Here is a 15,023-nt window from a genome sequence, read left to right on the forward strand (position 1 = left end):
AGGCTGACATTTTTCATACAAAATGATTTTCAGCAATCACTGAATTTTTTTTTTCAAAATTTTTCTTTTCCTGGTGACTTCTTTTTATCAAAAACATTATAAAAATAGCTATTGAAAAATTTTAATTTACCAAAGCACTGGATGTCAGTAAAATGACGAATTTCAATCACCATTTTGATAAGTATTTCAACAAATTTGACTTTAAATTCTTTAAAATTATTTTAAAAAGATTCATTTCAAGCTCATATTCATACCTAATAATAAAACTGTTATAAACACGGAAAGCTTTGGATGAAAAGTGCTATTAATAATAATCCAATTTGAGAGAGTGTGTCAGCTTGTAGTAGGACTACACTTCCCAAGATGCACTACCGCCAGCTTCTGCTTAGCTGAAGCACTGTTCTCCAGGGACAGACTGCCAGTATTGAGTGAGAAAAGGATAACATGGGACGGAGACACTGGGTCAGGACCACCAAATGCCAGCTGCTAGTGACCAGCCTCTTTGTCATGGTAACAACCAGAAGTGGGAACTTGTACAGAACTTGGGATAAGTAAACTGACCATCTTAAAAGCCTTTCTTAAAAAGGAACTGTAAAAGTTGTTTCTCTCATTTCAATTTTAGAAAAGAAAAAGTCTATGGTGAAAGAAGCAAACTGTATGAATTACTGCATCCTGAACTGTTATCGCTGCTCTCCAGCATTGCCTTCTGTCAGCGATAAGCTTTTGGTTTCTCAAGTGTCATTCTAATGCAACTATTTCACAATTCTGAACTAGCCTTTAACTAAGAAATTTGTTGCTGTCATTGGACATGGTAGTTTTAAGATGAAGAAAGGGATATCTTCTCATGCTTCTCTCTTTTAAAAATTTTTTTTTATTGCACTTGGATAAACAATTTCTTGCGATGTGGGTGGTTTAAAATGTGTTGGATAAGGTAGAGCATCTTTGTAGTCAGACAGAAGCCTGTTTACTGAGACAGATATTGGACAGAATGTAACTGTTGGAATCTTCTGACTCTGTACTGCAAACCAGAAGTAATTCTATAGCTCTGGGTGAGTGGCTGGGGAGAAGCAAATGTGATGAAATTTGGTGAACTCTTCCAAGAAGTTCCAAGGGATGACTGCACTACGATTAGCTCCCCTTAAAAAAAAGAGAGAGAGAGAGATTGAGGAAAACAAGTGAATATTGAAGTGAAACAAGTTGGTTTCTATAGTTGGTTGAAAAGCTTGGGAAAATTTTCATTGAAAAAAATGTAAATTCAAAACTTTGTTGACCAGCTCTAATTGCAATACATTGTTCTCCCTTCAGAGAAGGGCTGTCATTGTGCCTACGAAGTATGTGACTTATTCAAGGTAGAATCGCACTCAAACCTGTTGAAGGGGGATGTGCTTAGCTCAAGTTTAGTTTATTTGTATTCTTTACATATGGATACGGACAATAACAAGTATCAATAGTGAGGTAATGAGGATTTGTTTAGATTGGTATTTCTGCGGGAAATCTGAGCTGATTGAATCTGGACCAATCCTTTTACTGTGTATGTATAACAGATTCTCAGTTGTAAACAGCCTAAAAGATCATAAGTGTTTTAAGTTCTATTGTACTGAAATTGGGCAAAACTGTTACTGTATATGTGGCACTGCCGAGTGGCACCAAAGGTTGTGAGGCACCTCACTGCTACCTGCCCCAAGTGTGAATCAGTCTGTATCTGCTGTAGTTCAGCTCCGTGAAATCACCAGCTTCTATCAACCTAAGCACTGCCTTGCAGGCCTTGCTCTCTCTGTGCAAGTTAGTAATAAGTACATTTCAACCCCCGAATCCTTGGAGTACTCCCGCAGTGTCCAGCCCGTAACCAGTGAACACTCACAGAAATACCGGGTTGGCTAGCCAAAGGGACAGTGTCCACACTGGCTCGTTCGATTCAGCTGAGGATCAACTCTTATGTAACATCACAGCACTGAGATAGATTTATAGTGAAAACAGTCATGAATTTATTATCAAAGATTAAGATTTAAAAGATATAGAGTAAGGGTAATAATGGAAACAGAAATGGTTACATGTTAAACAAAAAGTATAACACGCTTCTTAGAGTCTAAACTTAACACACTAAACCCTTGTCTAAAGTAGTTTATCTCACCTAAAGCAATCTCCCAGCATCTCCAAGCAACGTGGCTGGGATCTCTCTTTCATGAATTCAAAGTGTACTGCCTTTTGCCTTTCCCTTATATTCCCCCCAAATCCGTTGTTTCCTCCCCAGAGTCAGGATGATCCTCTGTGGTTCACTTTAGTTTCTGGTGTCCTTTTGCAATGTTGTGGTAGCCATGTTGGTCCCAGAATATTAGACAAGGTGGGCTCTTATGAGACCAGCTACAGTTGTTTGTGTCTCCAAAACCTGTTTATCAGCTCTGCCTTGAACACAGATTTTAAAACATATTTTCAGTACTTATACACAACTCTTTATCACCTGTACAGACATCTCACACCAATTGAGGATCAGTATGACATAAGCTTTTATTAGAGACCTTACATTATATTCTTTATGGATGTATATTAGAAAGCGGTGTGCTAAGTGTAATGAGTATGTCAGGACTGCTAAGAGTTGCTGTTAAAGAAGAGTGAACCCTTTGCAAGTTGGCATTGAGGTGTTCTTCGGGTCACAGTATATTTCATCTACCAAACTATACCTCTTAGGCAAAATCTGTTGGTCATCATCTGAAAAGGATATAGGGTTACACTTAGAATAGTTAAGTGTAATGTTTAACACATACATGATTATTTCTCATTCTCCACTGTAGAGTTTGAGTTTCCAGGGTGTCCCTTTGTGAGAGGAGGATTCTTCTTCTTGTGAATCTGGAAAATATTGCAGATTCTAAAGGTTTTGTATGCATGTAATGTAGTTGGTGAATCCTCCCAGAACAAAGTTCATTGAACCTGGAGAAGAGGCATTCTGAGGAAAGCCTGAATCTAGAGGACCCTGCCTCCGGAGATCAGGATGAATTCCTGTCTTGCCTCTTTCAGCTTTGCTAAGCTAGGATTTTGTATTATTTTAAATTTCCCCACTGTTGCTATGACTATTTCAGCTCTACTCATGGTAGCAATGGTGGGAGCACTAGCCTAGGTCAGACAGCCACCATCTAACAGGCTCTGAGCAGGTTAGATAAAACAGTGGTTAAAACATTGGTGGTCATGGAGTGTCTTATCTACAGTAGCATTATCTTTGATGGAGCTGAAATGATAGCAACACTGGGAAACTTTAGAGGAAAAAGGCTAGTGCAGACAAGGCCTTAAAGCACAATGCAAGACTCATCTATTTACACTAGCTTTTCCTTAGCATTGCTGACAATACACATAGGCTATTCTCCACTTCCCAGAAGACACTACAAATTGCTCAAGAGCAGGAGCAGAGAACGCAATCTGACCCAGGACCATTCTTGAAGCTAATAATATCTCCCTAGTGCACACATGTCAGAATTTGGTATCTAAATACTACAGGAATTGGTGCAATGTAAATCCATTGAAAGAGATGTCTGTGAAAACACGATTCCTCTTTTTTTCCCCAATGATTACAATTTCCTCTGCTAGCAGAGTCCAATGGATAGAGTAAGTGGTTTCATATGCAGGAATTATACAGTACTGTCCAAAGAGTTTATTAAAGGGCCCAGGGGTTCCCTTCACATATGACTTTCAGGTATATACTGTAAACTAACTCTCTCGGGGAACAGGTTGTTTTTCTTTGGGCATGGATCGAAGTATCTGAGTATGCCTGATAGCATTTCATAAGATCTGCAGTAGTTGTTCTGTGAATCCTGCACTTACCTACTTTCCTTCCTCAGTAAAATCTCTGTTTTTCAGCTGCTGGGGCTGGCAGTCACCATACTGACCGTTATCACCCGCTATGGGGCTCACTTCAGTATAATCAGTGATGTCTCCTATGAGGCTAACCCCTATAGAATCTTCCACAACGTAGGTAAGTGTTGCATTTTTTAGTCAAACTGAGATGTCCTGTGAGGGCCAATATCTTTGGAGCTATGTAAAATTAGGGTGCAATGAAAGGAAATTCAGAGACTTCACATGAAGTGGGATTCCAATTAGGTATGTAGTGTTGCCACTACAGAGGCAAGGTACCTCTTTTCTGTATGAGAAACACCTGCTTGCCCTTTGGTGGGGGAATGCTGTTCATTGTGCTTCAACACTGCTGAGTCCACTGTTGTCCCCCATGCTTCATCTACTACAGACAAAGCATGTAGGGTGATAAATATTCTTTAAGTAGGTCCAGAGGTATGGGTGGAGCTTCGGAAGAGCTCACAATGAAGTGAGAGGCTGGGTAGGACTACAGAAAGGAGCACATGATAAAACACAATCTATGGGGCCCTTTAAAAGTTTGGACATTTATATTTGTGTGGGATAGAAGAGAGACATAGGTGAACAGACAGTAAGCAAGGCAGGAGGAAAAAGATGGAGGGGGTCAGGCCCTGAATTCAGCAAGGTATGTACCTAACTTTCAGCACGTGGGTAGTTCCATTGAAGTGAATGGGGCTAGTAACGTGCTGAATGTTACATACACATTTAAGCACCTTACTGAATCAGGACCTTGGGGAATAAACAGGGCAAAAAAATACAGACAAAGAATTGGGGGAACAGAGAGGAGAATTAAGAGGACAGACTGGGAAGAGTTCAAGGGAAAAAGGTGTAGTGATATATGACTGTTCATTGACGCTTTGGTTAATTGGCCTACCTGTGGATAAACTGAAAAAAATACTAAGGGCTGCATTCTGATCTCATTACCACAGGGTGAATCCAAAGTACTGTACCTGTACTCATGTCAGTGGAGCTAGTCCAGTTTTACATCTCTTTTAATGAGAGCAGAATTTGGCTCATAAACCAACCGTGATTCAATTTCAGGTGGCAGCCAGCTGTGCCCTCACTCTCTCTATTTACATCCCATGAAGAGAGTAGGCATAAACTACTGCAGATGGTCTCACAGAATGGTGGTCAACAAAAATATGGAAGAGCTAAGTGTCTCCTTACCTGCAACCTTAGCTGAATTTACACTGGCACGATTGGAATAGTGTGATTATCATGTAAAAACAGTCCCAGTCACGCAGCCCCAGCCTGGAACCAGGTCTTCATTCCATTTACAGCATGTGGTGACTTCTTAAAGGAGGAAAGGAGAGGGAGACAAAGAGGAAAATCAGAGAAGAGACTACAACAGAAAAGTGGAGGAAAGGAGGCAGAATATAGAAATGATACGTGTGAGAGAGAGAGAAATGCAACCTCCTCCCAAAAAAAACCAAAACCCCTGTCTTCCTGGAACAGCAACTATTGTCTATCACAAGCAGGAGTTGCTGCCTGTGACTAGCTTTATGTCAGATATTGATAGGTGAAAGGGTCATAGGGAAGGATCAATGCACCTAAGCTAGCAAAAAGAAAAACTTAAACAAATTAAGTGGGAAAAAGATAGTAAGAAAGACTGGAATGGGGAGGTAAGGACACCCTGGACATTAAAGTGCTCTGGATTGCCTCTGTTTTTTGTTCTGGGGATACATATCAGGATTTTCTTATTCAACAATATTTGAGGTTCATTTTTTTTTTAAGTTTGATTTTCGGTTCCCTCCATTTTATTATGGCTACTGGGCTGACGCCTATCTTTATCACTCTCCCAGGGTTTTAACTTTTCGGCTTAAGCAAGTCAAACCCTCCTGTGTATTCTTGCTTCCAGGCTCCAGTTAAATATTAGAATTGGTGGGTCTAAAGCCCCTTCACTTCCAGACTTAGGCCTGGGCTACACTGTGGGGGGCAGAGGGAGGAATCAATCTAAGTTATGCAACTTCAGCTACATGAATAACGTAGCCGAAGTTGACGTACTTAGATCTACTCACCGTGGTGTTTTCACCGCAGTGAGTCATCTGCTGACACTCTCTCATCGACTCTGCCTGCACCTCTTGCGGCAGTGGAATACAGGAGTCGATGGGAGAGAGCTTGGGGGGTTGATTTATCACGTCTAGACTAGACTAGACACAATAAATCAACTCCTGCTGGATCAATCGCTGCCAGCTGATCCATTGGGCAGTATAGACACACCTTTAGAGTACTAGTGTGGTGCGTTATTAGACGTGAGCTCTGGGTTGAAGAGCTTTCAGCATCAGTGCTTACCCCATTGGGTATCAGCTAGAACTCTGCTCTGGCCAGGAAATAGAGGGCGACTGTTGTGCAAGATTAGCAATACATAAGCTCCTGATAGTGGGTACTGGAATTCATGCTCCTGTTCAGTACCCTGTGATTAAGCAGGATTTTTATCTGAACACAGAGACAATTGCAAAGGGAACTTGTGATCTTCTGGCGAAAATAGCAAGGTGGCCTGGCATGTTTCCAGGGCAAGTGGTTCTGCTGGAACTATGGGAGCAAAGGGTCGGGGGGACACTGCACAAAGGTTTATAAACGTAGTGTGGTGAGACAAGTAAGCCATATAAAGATGAATACTGGATAAGTTTAAAGTCTGTTGCATTCTTCTGCAACCCAATCCCTTTGTATCTTGTCCATTTTTAGAGCCTGATCTAGCAATGCATTTAAGCATGTGCTTAGCTTCACACACAAAAATAGTCACATTGAAGTCAATGGAATGACTCGTGCATAAAATTAAGCATATAGGCAAGTGTTTGTGGGACCAGGACCTTAGATAGTAAGGTCTTTGGGGCAGAGACTGTCTGTACTGTACCCTGCAGAGCAAGGGTCGTCCATGATCTATATTAGAGCCACATCCAATATGAGCATGCAGACTCCTTCATATTTTAACTCTGATTATTCTTCACTGCACACACAGGGCTTATCTATATGAACACTTAGTTCATGGCAAACTGGGGTATAAATCTACCCCATACTAATCTGCTGCACACTAAGTGTCTATGTTGACCCTGTTGCTGTGCAATAAAAGTTTCCTAGTGCACTATGATCTATCCCATATCAAAGCTTTTAGTGCACAGCATAAGAATGGCCATACTGAGTCAGAACAAAGATCTATCTAGCCCAGTATCCTGTCTTCTGACAGTGGCCAATGCCAGGCTAGTGCTAGGTAGATTTACACACCAGCTTGCCACAAACTAAGTGTTCATACAGTCAAGCCCAGAGAGAGGGCATTTTCCTGGTTTTTCTTGTCATTTTAGTACTATAAACTTTTAATAAAGAGATTAACTCAATTTACCAAGATTACTTCCATTACCCAAGATGGTCAGGGATGCAACTCCATGCTCTGGGTGTCCCTAGCCTCTGATTTCCAGAAGCTGGGAGTGGGCAACAGGGGATGGATCACTCGGTTGTCTGTTCTGTTCATTCCCTCTGAAGTACCTGGAATTGGTCACTGCTGGAAGACAGAATACTGGGCTAGATGGACCATTGGTCTGACCCAATATGGCTGTTCTTCTGTACACCCTTTAACACAGTCCTTTCTTTTCAGGGTCAGCAGAGCAGAATGTCTTCAGTTTCTACATCTTAAATCTCTGTCCTGACACAAAATTATGCCATCCCCCTTAAGTTTTCAGCAGGTTTGGGGACAGGGTGGGGAATGTTATTGTGCTTTTGCTATGAGAGGGGACTGGCACTACCTGCCAAGATTTTTAGCTCTGTGATGTTCTCAGACTTCCCAGCCTAATGGCTTGAGGAGCAAAAATCCAGAAGTTCCTCATGAAAGGCAAACTCTTCTGGGAGCTTTAGTTTATAGAGCTTGCTTATCAAAGGGGGCCCAATCCGGCTTAAGGGGAAAGAAAGGCAGCTAGGGCTTTATGTCTTTTTAAAACTCCAATGTGTCCCTTTCCTGCAGCATTCTACAGTGGGATATGTCTGAGCATGATACTGGTCCTCGCAGCCTTACTGAGTACTGTTGCCACAGTGAGAGAATCAGTGTGCCTCATGGCAATGGTAAGTGTTTGGTTAGAGGGGCATGGGTGGGCAGGGAACAGCTTTTCCAAATTGGGTGATAACACCATGATGTGGAGATACAGGGAAGAGACTTTGTCTGTATCCAGCGTGCTCCCCACAGTTGGCTTATTGACAGTGAAATGTGGTATTTGTAGTGTTGATTAGTTGTTTTGCCTTGTGCCCCAGAACACACATCATGCACACAGTGGGGTAGGGGTTGCCTGCTGCTTTTCAAGGCATGGCTGTGCCTAACCTCTCAAAGTAATTCCAGGTGACGATTTTATCCATATGTGACCTGATTTTTCAAGGTGTTTTTTATATATGCCTCTGATTGGGGTCAAGGGGAGGTGCTTATCTGCCAAGATGATGACAATTATTTTTGGTTTACTTTTGTAATGCCAATATTCTTCTGTAGGGTGTCCTTAATGAAGCATTTTTTTGTTTTTTCTATACTTGGATCTGATTTTGAAGTCCTGTGTTCTGCCCTGTGATAGCAATCTTAACTCCAATTTAATGAAGTGTTTTGTAAATGTATTTATTCATGATAATTGTGAGCTTAGAATATTTGGTGGCACCAGCCCAATTTTTGACTGAGTTACCAGTTTTAGCATGCTGTAGAGGCTAGCTTTCTACCTAACCCATACTTTTAAGGAAAACTAATTGGAGTTCATCAGGTGGTATATGCATGAAATGGATGTTTTCTCCTCAAAATGTGTCAACCACATAGTCATATCATTTGGGGCATTCCTGCCAACCTCCTTTAGTAAAACAACCCCCATCAGGCGACACATTTGAGCCATCTGTTTTGCTTCGTTTGGGATTCCCAGTGTATCCACTGTCTGCCTTTCATCTTTCAGGCACTAAGCTCTTCAAGGCATTCATCTTGTGTCTTGTAAAGCACCAAGCATATTAACAAATAACACTTCTGCACAAGGAGAAGGCGGGGAGACCAGAAGGCAGTTTTTGCGCTGGTGATGGAGGCTGTGTGCATTTCAGCAGCAGATTCTTTGACCCTCCCTTGTTGTTTGTTTTAAGCCTCACACATGGAGTTGCCTTGGCATCAGACAGTCCTGCAGTGCTGGAAGCAAGAGTGGGGTGTGTGCATCTAGGGCAGGGGAGAGGATAGCGGTGGAATAAGTGCCTAGTAGAGTACAGGGGCAGGGGGATGTGCTTTTCCTGATGTTGTAGTAATATAGCCTGTGAACTCAAGGGAAGCCTGAATGTGAACTGCAAAGGCTGGGAGTCACCAGTAAACTGGAGTCATTGTGTGTGTGCGTGTGTGTGTCTGCTTCTATAAACCCTGCAGTGTGGGTGGAGTCCTTTGCACTACCCGTTCTCTCCCTGGAAGACAGAACAGCTCAGGGTCAGGGTGCCTCTTTTTACCTAGATCCATTGTGAGTGTGTCTGGGGCAGAAGAGGGGGGAGAGGTAAGGTCTAAGCTTCCTGTTGACCCAAACAAGAAACCAGAAATGCGTCATTCTAAGGAAGAAAAACTCCAGCAGTCCTACAGGTTTCCTTCAAACTGAACAAACTATGTACTAATCCTCTCTTCCCTGCTGCACCACTAGAGGGCGTCAAGTTTTTAAAATAAGAGAGAAGTTGCCTGCAGTCTTGATATGAGCTGCAGTATTTTCATACACATTCTCACCACCATTTTGTCTGTCTTTCTCTCTAGTTGTCCCCCATAGTTCTAGTAGGAAGAACATTATCAGACAGGTCAGGTCAGATTGTATTGCCGCCCTTCTCACCAGCGTCTTACGCAGCCACTGCTCTGCAAACCAGTTTACTGCTGTTCATTCTGTGGTGAACTTAAATTTGTCCTGTGTTTTAATTGTCAAAGTCTGACAAATTGTCACACATGCTGAATGACAGAAGGGAGGGGAATATCATGTTCAATCAACTTCTTCAGATTTCATACATGAGTTACGTCATTTGTTATTTTTATGATGTTTGTACCCAGACAAGGGTTAGGACCCTAATGTACAATCTAATAACACAGTCTCTGCACCAGAAAGCACACAATCTAGGATTTAGACTGTAAGCCGCAACCAACAGAAGCAAGCCCAGTAGGGAAGATGAGGGAACAGTTGCGACAGGTATGAGTGCATGAATTAGAAATCACAATAGTTTTTTTAGACAAAGAGGGTTACCAGCCTAGCCAATGCCAAACTCTCAGAAGATGAGCTGTGAGTCCTGCTAAATCTGCAAGAGCTTGGAAGCTCATTAGTAGCAGCTAAGCCTTGAGGTCCTCTTGCTGAAGAAAGCCTCGATGACAGTAGCTAGCAGAAGAGTTTTCAGAAAAAGGTGCAAGAAATCCCTTAATAGTCAACTGTGGAATTGTCTGTCCTAAGAGGAAATCCCTTGCTAATCCCCACAAATTTTAGCTAGCTAACACGCTCCAGGGTTAGTGTCCCTTATACATTTTTATTCTATGTGTATAATGTAGCAGGGGATGTTGTTGTTGTTCATATAAATGTCCTATTCTGGTTTGAATGTTGTTCAACTGTTGGCCTTTACATCTTGTGGCAGTTGAGTCCCACAGGTTAATTTTCTGTGTGTTTATTCATGCAAGTGCTTTTTGGTAACTAATCCTCACAATATCTCTATTGATCCCAAATGTACCAGTAGACAATGAAAGCAAATAGATTACATGATTTACCTGTGTCAGTAGAGGGAAGAGGAGTTGTAAGGACTAGGATTAGAATTCAGGAGACTCTGTTCCCAGAGCTGATCTCAGAGTGCTGTAGTATGTGCCTATGTTGCAATGTGTTTCACAGAAAAAGTCCAAAGTCCCTTTTCTGTAGCTTTTTTGTTTATTGATGTGCTGGCCTTTTCTTCTTCATTAATCATTGATGTAAAAAAGTCTCTCTGTACAAAATTGAGCTTGTTAAGAGGATTTAATTATGTAATCAAACAGATAGAGGGAGAAGGTATAGTATTGGTGTTCTTATATCTGTGAAAGTCAAAGAAAAGTGATAGGGACCTTTCTATACATGTCCATTGTAGATAAACTGCTTTGATAGACTACCAACATGTGGTCCATTGGATAGCGTGCTGGACTGAGAGCCCAGAGTTCTGTTCCTATCTCTGATACAATTTCCCTCATCTGAGCAAGTCACTTTACCTACCTATGCTTCAGTTCCCATCCTGCGCTTTGGCTGTCATTTCTATTTAAATTGTAAAACCTCTACAGAATGGGTGGGTACAGTGCTTAGCATGATAGGGGTCCCAGTATTGGTGGTGGGGCCTCTTGGGGTACATCTACACTGCCATAAAACACCTGTGACTGACCTGTGTCAGCTGACTCAGGCTTGCAGGGGATGGGCTTTGGGGCTACAAAACTGCAGTGTAGATGTTTAGGCTCTGGGACCCTGAGCGAGGGGAGGGCTCCAGAGTCTGGGCTCCAGCTCTAGCCTGAACATCTACACTGTAGTTTTATAGCCCCACAGCCCTAGCCTGAATTCAGCCAACATGGGCCAGTTGCAGGTGTTTTACTGCAGTGTAGACACACAGTTGAGGTATAATACAAGTAGTGATACAGGGTTTGCAGTAGTGTGGCTTACCCTGGTTTGAAACCAAGGTAAGTCACATTGAAGGGAAGCCTCATTTTATATGGATACAGCACATCTATACCAGGGGTTTCCCTGTTGTATTTACACTACAAATATTCCCAGTGTAGACAGGCCCTAGTATGATACCCACTGACATTTACAAATAGTGTGAGTGAACCTTACAGCACAGGGTGGTGGTCAGATCTTCAACTAGGAGTTGCATATGTAATTAGGTTAATATCCAGAGACTGCTGTGATACCAGGGAACTGGAAATGGTGGTCTGAGGTATTGTGTTAGTGTCCAAAAAATCATCTTCGACTGAGGGGCAGGTGAGAGTTTTATGATCTGTCTCATCAGCTGTGAGAGATGAGAACTGATACGATATCCTTGGCAAAGCTTGAATCATTGCTTTCCAATGGCACACTGCATATCACTGAATCTAAATGTCCTATCATTCTGTTAGTGTTTGAAGCCATGTCAAAACTGAAATGGAGGAGGAAAGGAAATAGCAGTCTCTCTCGAATGGCTAGTATAAAGTAAAAATCTCTGACTCTAGCAGTTCTTGGGATACTGGATATTGAAGTTTTGTCAGAAGTGCAGAGGAAGGGAGAGAAAAATAGAGAAAGAAAGTAATATGTAATCAGAACAGTGCATCTTGAAAATCCAATAACTGAACGTTCTAGGGCTAGAAACACTGCTAGACCAGAACAGAATGTTTTCAGGACCAGTAAACTATTCCAAAGACTAGTTCTAGCCCAGTGATCAAGAAGAAAAATCCTCAGTCCTTGTCTGATCCAGCTCAGCTTTTCTGTGTAGTTCAGAGTGACGTACCACTATGGCAGGCATTTAGCATAAGCTGTTTGCTTTACTGGTCCCAGATGTATAATTGTAGGCAAGTGTGTTAGGGATTCATAAAAGTACAGCAGTGCACTTCGATGCCTTGCTTTAGCAGTCATCTTCTTCCTAGACTGAGCCTGTACTTGCATCAATTATGCACTAATCTACCTGGACTGATTTAAAGCTGCAGTGCTCCCCTGAAGAAACTGACACAGGTGGAGCCAGCACTACACAGAATGCTTGCTGCATTCAGTCAGAGAGCACTAAACTGATTTCTCATGCAGACAGACTCATCGGCTTCTTAGTAGATATGGAGAAAGACAAAAACCAGAATACTGCTTCCTGTCAATGGAAAACTGGGGAAGTAATTTTTTTTGTTTGTACAGATTAAAAAAGTGATGAAATAAAAGTCCAGTAATGTAACTGTATTGTAAATATATTGACTGTGGTCAGGGCCAGCTCTAGGTTTTTTGCTGCCTCAAGCAAAAAGAAATTTTGGCTACCCTCCATCAGTGTCCGCCCCACCCACATCCCCTGCTGCCCCAGTGCTGGTCTCCCCACCCCACCCCACCCGCACCCCCTACCATCCCAGCACTGGGCTCCCTGCTGTCAGTACTGACTCCACCCACTCCCCCCTCACCTCCACCTGGTCCGGTGCTGGCAGGGTCGGGGTAAGTAGCAAGGCTTCCAGGCCGTGCGTCAGCCCAGGGTCCTTCCAGCCAGGGCTCCCACCTCCAGGACCAGCCGAGACCTGGGAGGGCAGAGCCGGGGGACCACCCTGGCAGGAGTCTGAGGAGCTGGGGCAGGGTAGCCCCAGAGGGAGTGGAGCGTTGGAGAGCGGGATTTGGGCCCCACATGGCAGCACCCTGCCCTCTATGACCCCGCTGCTGCTGCTTCTGGCCACCCTGTCGCAGTCCCTGGGCGCCTTGGGCTGCTTCGCCCAGGCCCGGCTGTGGTGCTGGGGTGCAGTCGCCCTGCAGCACCTGCAGGAGGTGCCGTGTGTCCTGCAGGGCGGCCCCAGCCTGAGTGTCCCCTGCTCGGACCCTGCCCAGCCCAGCCACAAGGTGTGGGCGCTGCTCCCCCGTGGCGCAAACCGCAGCAGCTCCAGGGCACCCCTGCGCACAACGTGCTGCTGTTGCCATGGCCGGCTCTAGGCTTTTGCTGCCTGAAACAAAACAAAACAAAAGATGGCCGGAATGCTGCCCCTGAAAATGTGCCGCCCCAAGCACGTGCTTGGTTTGCTGGTGCCTAGAGCCAGCCCTGACTGTGGTCAAAGAGTGTTCAAGCACAGCTCAGGAGGAAGAGTGCAAGGATAGTTTGAAGTCAGCCTAACCACTCCCCTGATCCTGGACCACTGTGTTGTGCCCAGTCATCTGACATAAGAGCAGCCTTCATGTCTAATTTACTTTAGCTTTCCATGTCTCCAAGGGGCTGTTATAGCACTTGGGGATTGCTAGAGCATAGGGCAGCCTCTATCCTGGCTACAGGAGTGGGTTGCAGGAGCTGTTGAACAGTCTCTGCCACCAGAGGATTCTTCTTAATCCAAAGTGACCCTCCCATGGCTGGTTCTGCCAGTTCTGCTGGTGTTTTGCATTAGCTGAGTGGTGCAAAGCAGCCCACCACAGCTGAGGATAGGGCCATTACTTGTATGCAGCATAAGATCTGAGTTTGACTCCACTGAATAAGAAGGGAAGCTGAAGTTTAGCAAGGTTTTTATTTGAAGGGCGAACGTGAGAAAGGTAGATAAAAAGATAGGCCAGTCAGGGGATGGGAAGACATTTCTATGGATCCTGCCAAGTCTACAGAAGACAAATTGTTCCTTGCAGCAAGAATGAAAACAAGGTAATTCGTAAAGGAGTAATTGATTATTAGCTCAGTGACAGCATTTGATGGGGCTGAATGTGCTACATCTCATAAAAGAAAATGTACTGCATCATTCTGCAACACGCTCATAGCAGTCTTAGAATCAGGGGGGTGTTAAGAAGAGGCAACCTTGGCTGTTTGTATTTAAATATAACTACTTGTTTTTAAGAATATCTTCTAATATAATGATAGACCTTCTGGCTAGGAAATGAACAAGCAGCCTGTAATTCATTTATGAGTACTTCTAGGAGTCATATAATTATATATAATAGAATGGATGGAGGGAAATCTCCCAACAGGGTGCAAATTTCAGTACTGGCAACAAAATACATAAAATAAATACTGGTAGAGCAGACACTGAGAGGCAAAGGAGTGGGCAGACATGGTGGAAGATGTGGAGAAGGGTCTTAAACTAGATAATAATCTGATACATTTGAGAGACTTTTATGAGGAGTAGAATTGGTTGTGGGGGTAGGGGGGAGTAGAAAATGATTTTGTGCCACATTTTGAAATTCTATTTGGCAGCATTCAAAATTAACCAGTTTTGGTGGGGGAGGGGACGTTATGAATTTTTTTCAGTATCTTTATTGAAATTTTTGATGAAACCTTTTTCATAATCATGGTTTTTTTTCATTTTCTGAGAACAATATTTTCATATTGGCATTGAGTAAAAATTTGAGTTAAAATACCTTGGAAAATGTCATCAAAAACAGGTAACTTCAATAATGCTGATAATCTTTCATGAGAAGTGTTGGTGTTTTTTGTTTGTTTGTTTTTTAAACATCCTTTTGTCATTGTGAGGAAAAGACTGAAAAATTTGACTAGTGAGTAGTAATCGGAACAGGTCTTGGAACAGCATGGTACGC

The 15,023-nt window shown here is 43.0% G+C and overlaps 1 protein-coding gene across 5 annotated transcripts in view; it reads left to right on the forward strand.

The window, feature by feature from the left end:
* Nucleotides 1-383: 383 nt before the first annotated feature.
* The window catches only part of TSPAN32 (tetraspanin 32), a 75,825-nt gene continuing 61,185 nt past the window's right edge, over nucleotides 384-15,023 (forward strand). For 2 of the 5 annotated variants that reach the window (XM_075065096.1, XM_032770423.2), the window contains exons 1-3: nucleotides 384-510; nucleotides 3,847-3,961; nucleotides 7,808-7,905. In XM_075065096.1, coding sequence (XP_074921197.1) covers nucleotides 445-510; nucleotides 3,847-3,961; nucleotides 7,808-7,905 — 279 coding nt within the window. In that variant the 5' untranslated portion in view covers nucleotides 384-444. Of the gene's footprint in view, nucleotides 552-622; nucleotides 1,050-3,846; nucleotides 3,962-4,896; nucleotides 5,245-7,807; nucleotides 7,906-15,023 lie in introns of all 5 variants that reach the window. The other 3 variants (XM_075065098.1, XM_075065099.1, XM_075065097.1) reach the window with 3 other exon arrangements.

This window comes from Chelonoidis abingdonii, chromosome 4, assembly GCF_003597395.2.
Source record: "Chelonoidis abingdonii isolate Lonesome George chromosome 4, CheloAbing_2.0, whole genome shotgun sequence".
In the NCBI taxonomy this organism is placed as follows: Eukaryota; Metazoa; Chordata; order Testudines; family Testudinidae; genus Chelonoidis; species Chelonoidis abingdonii.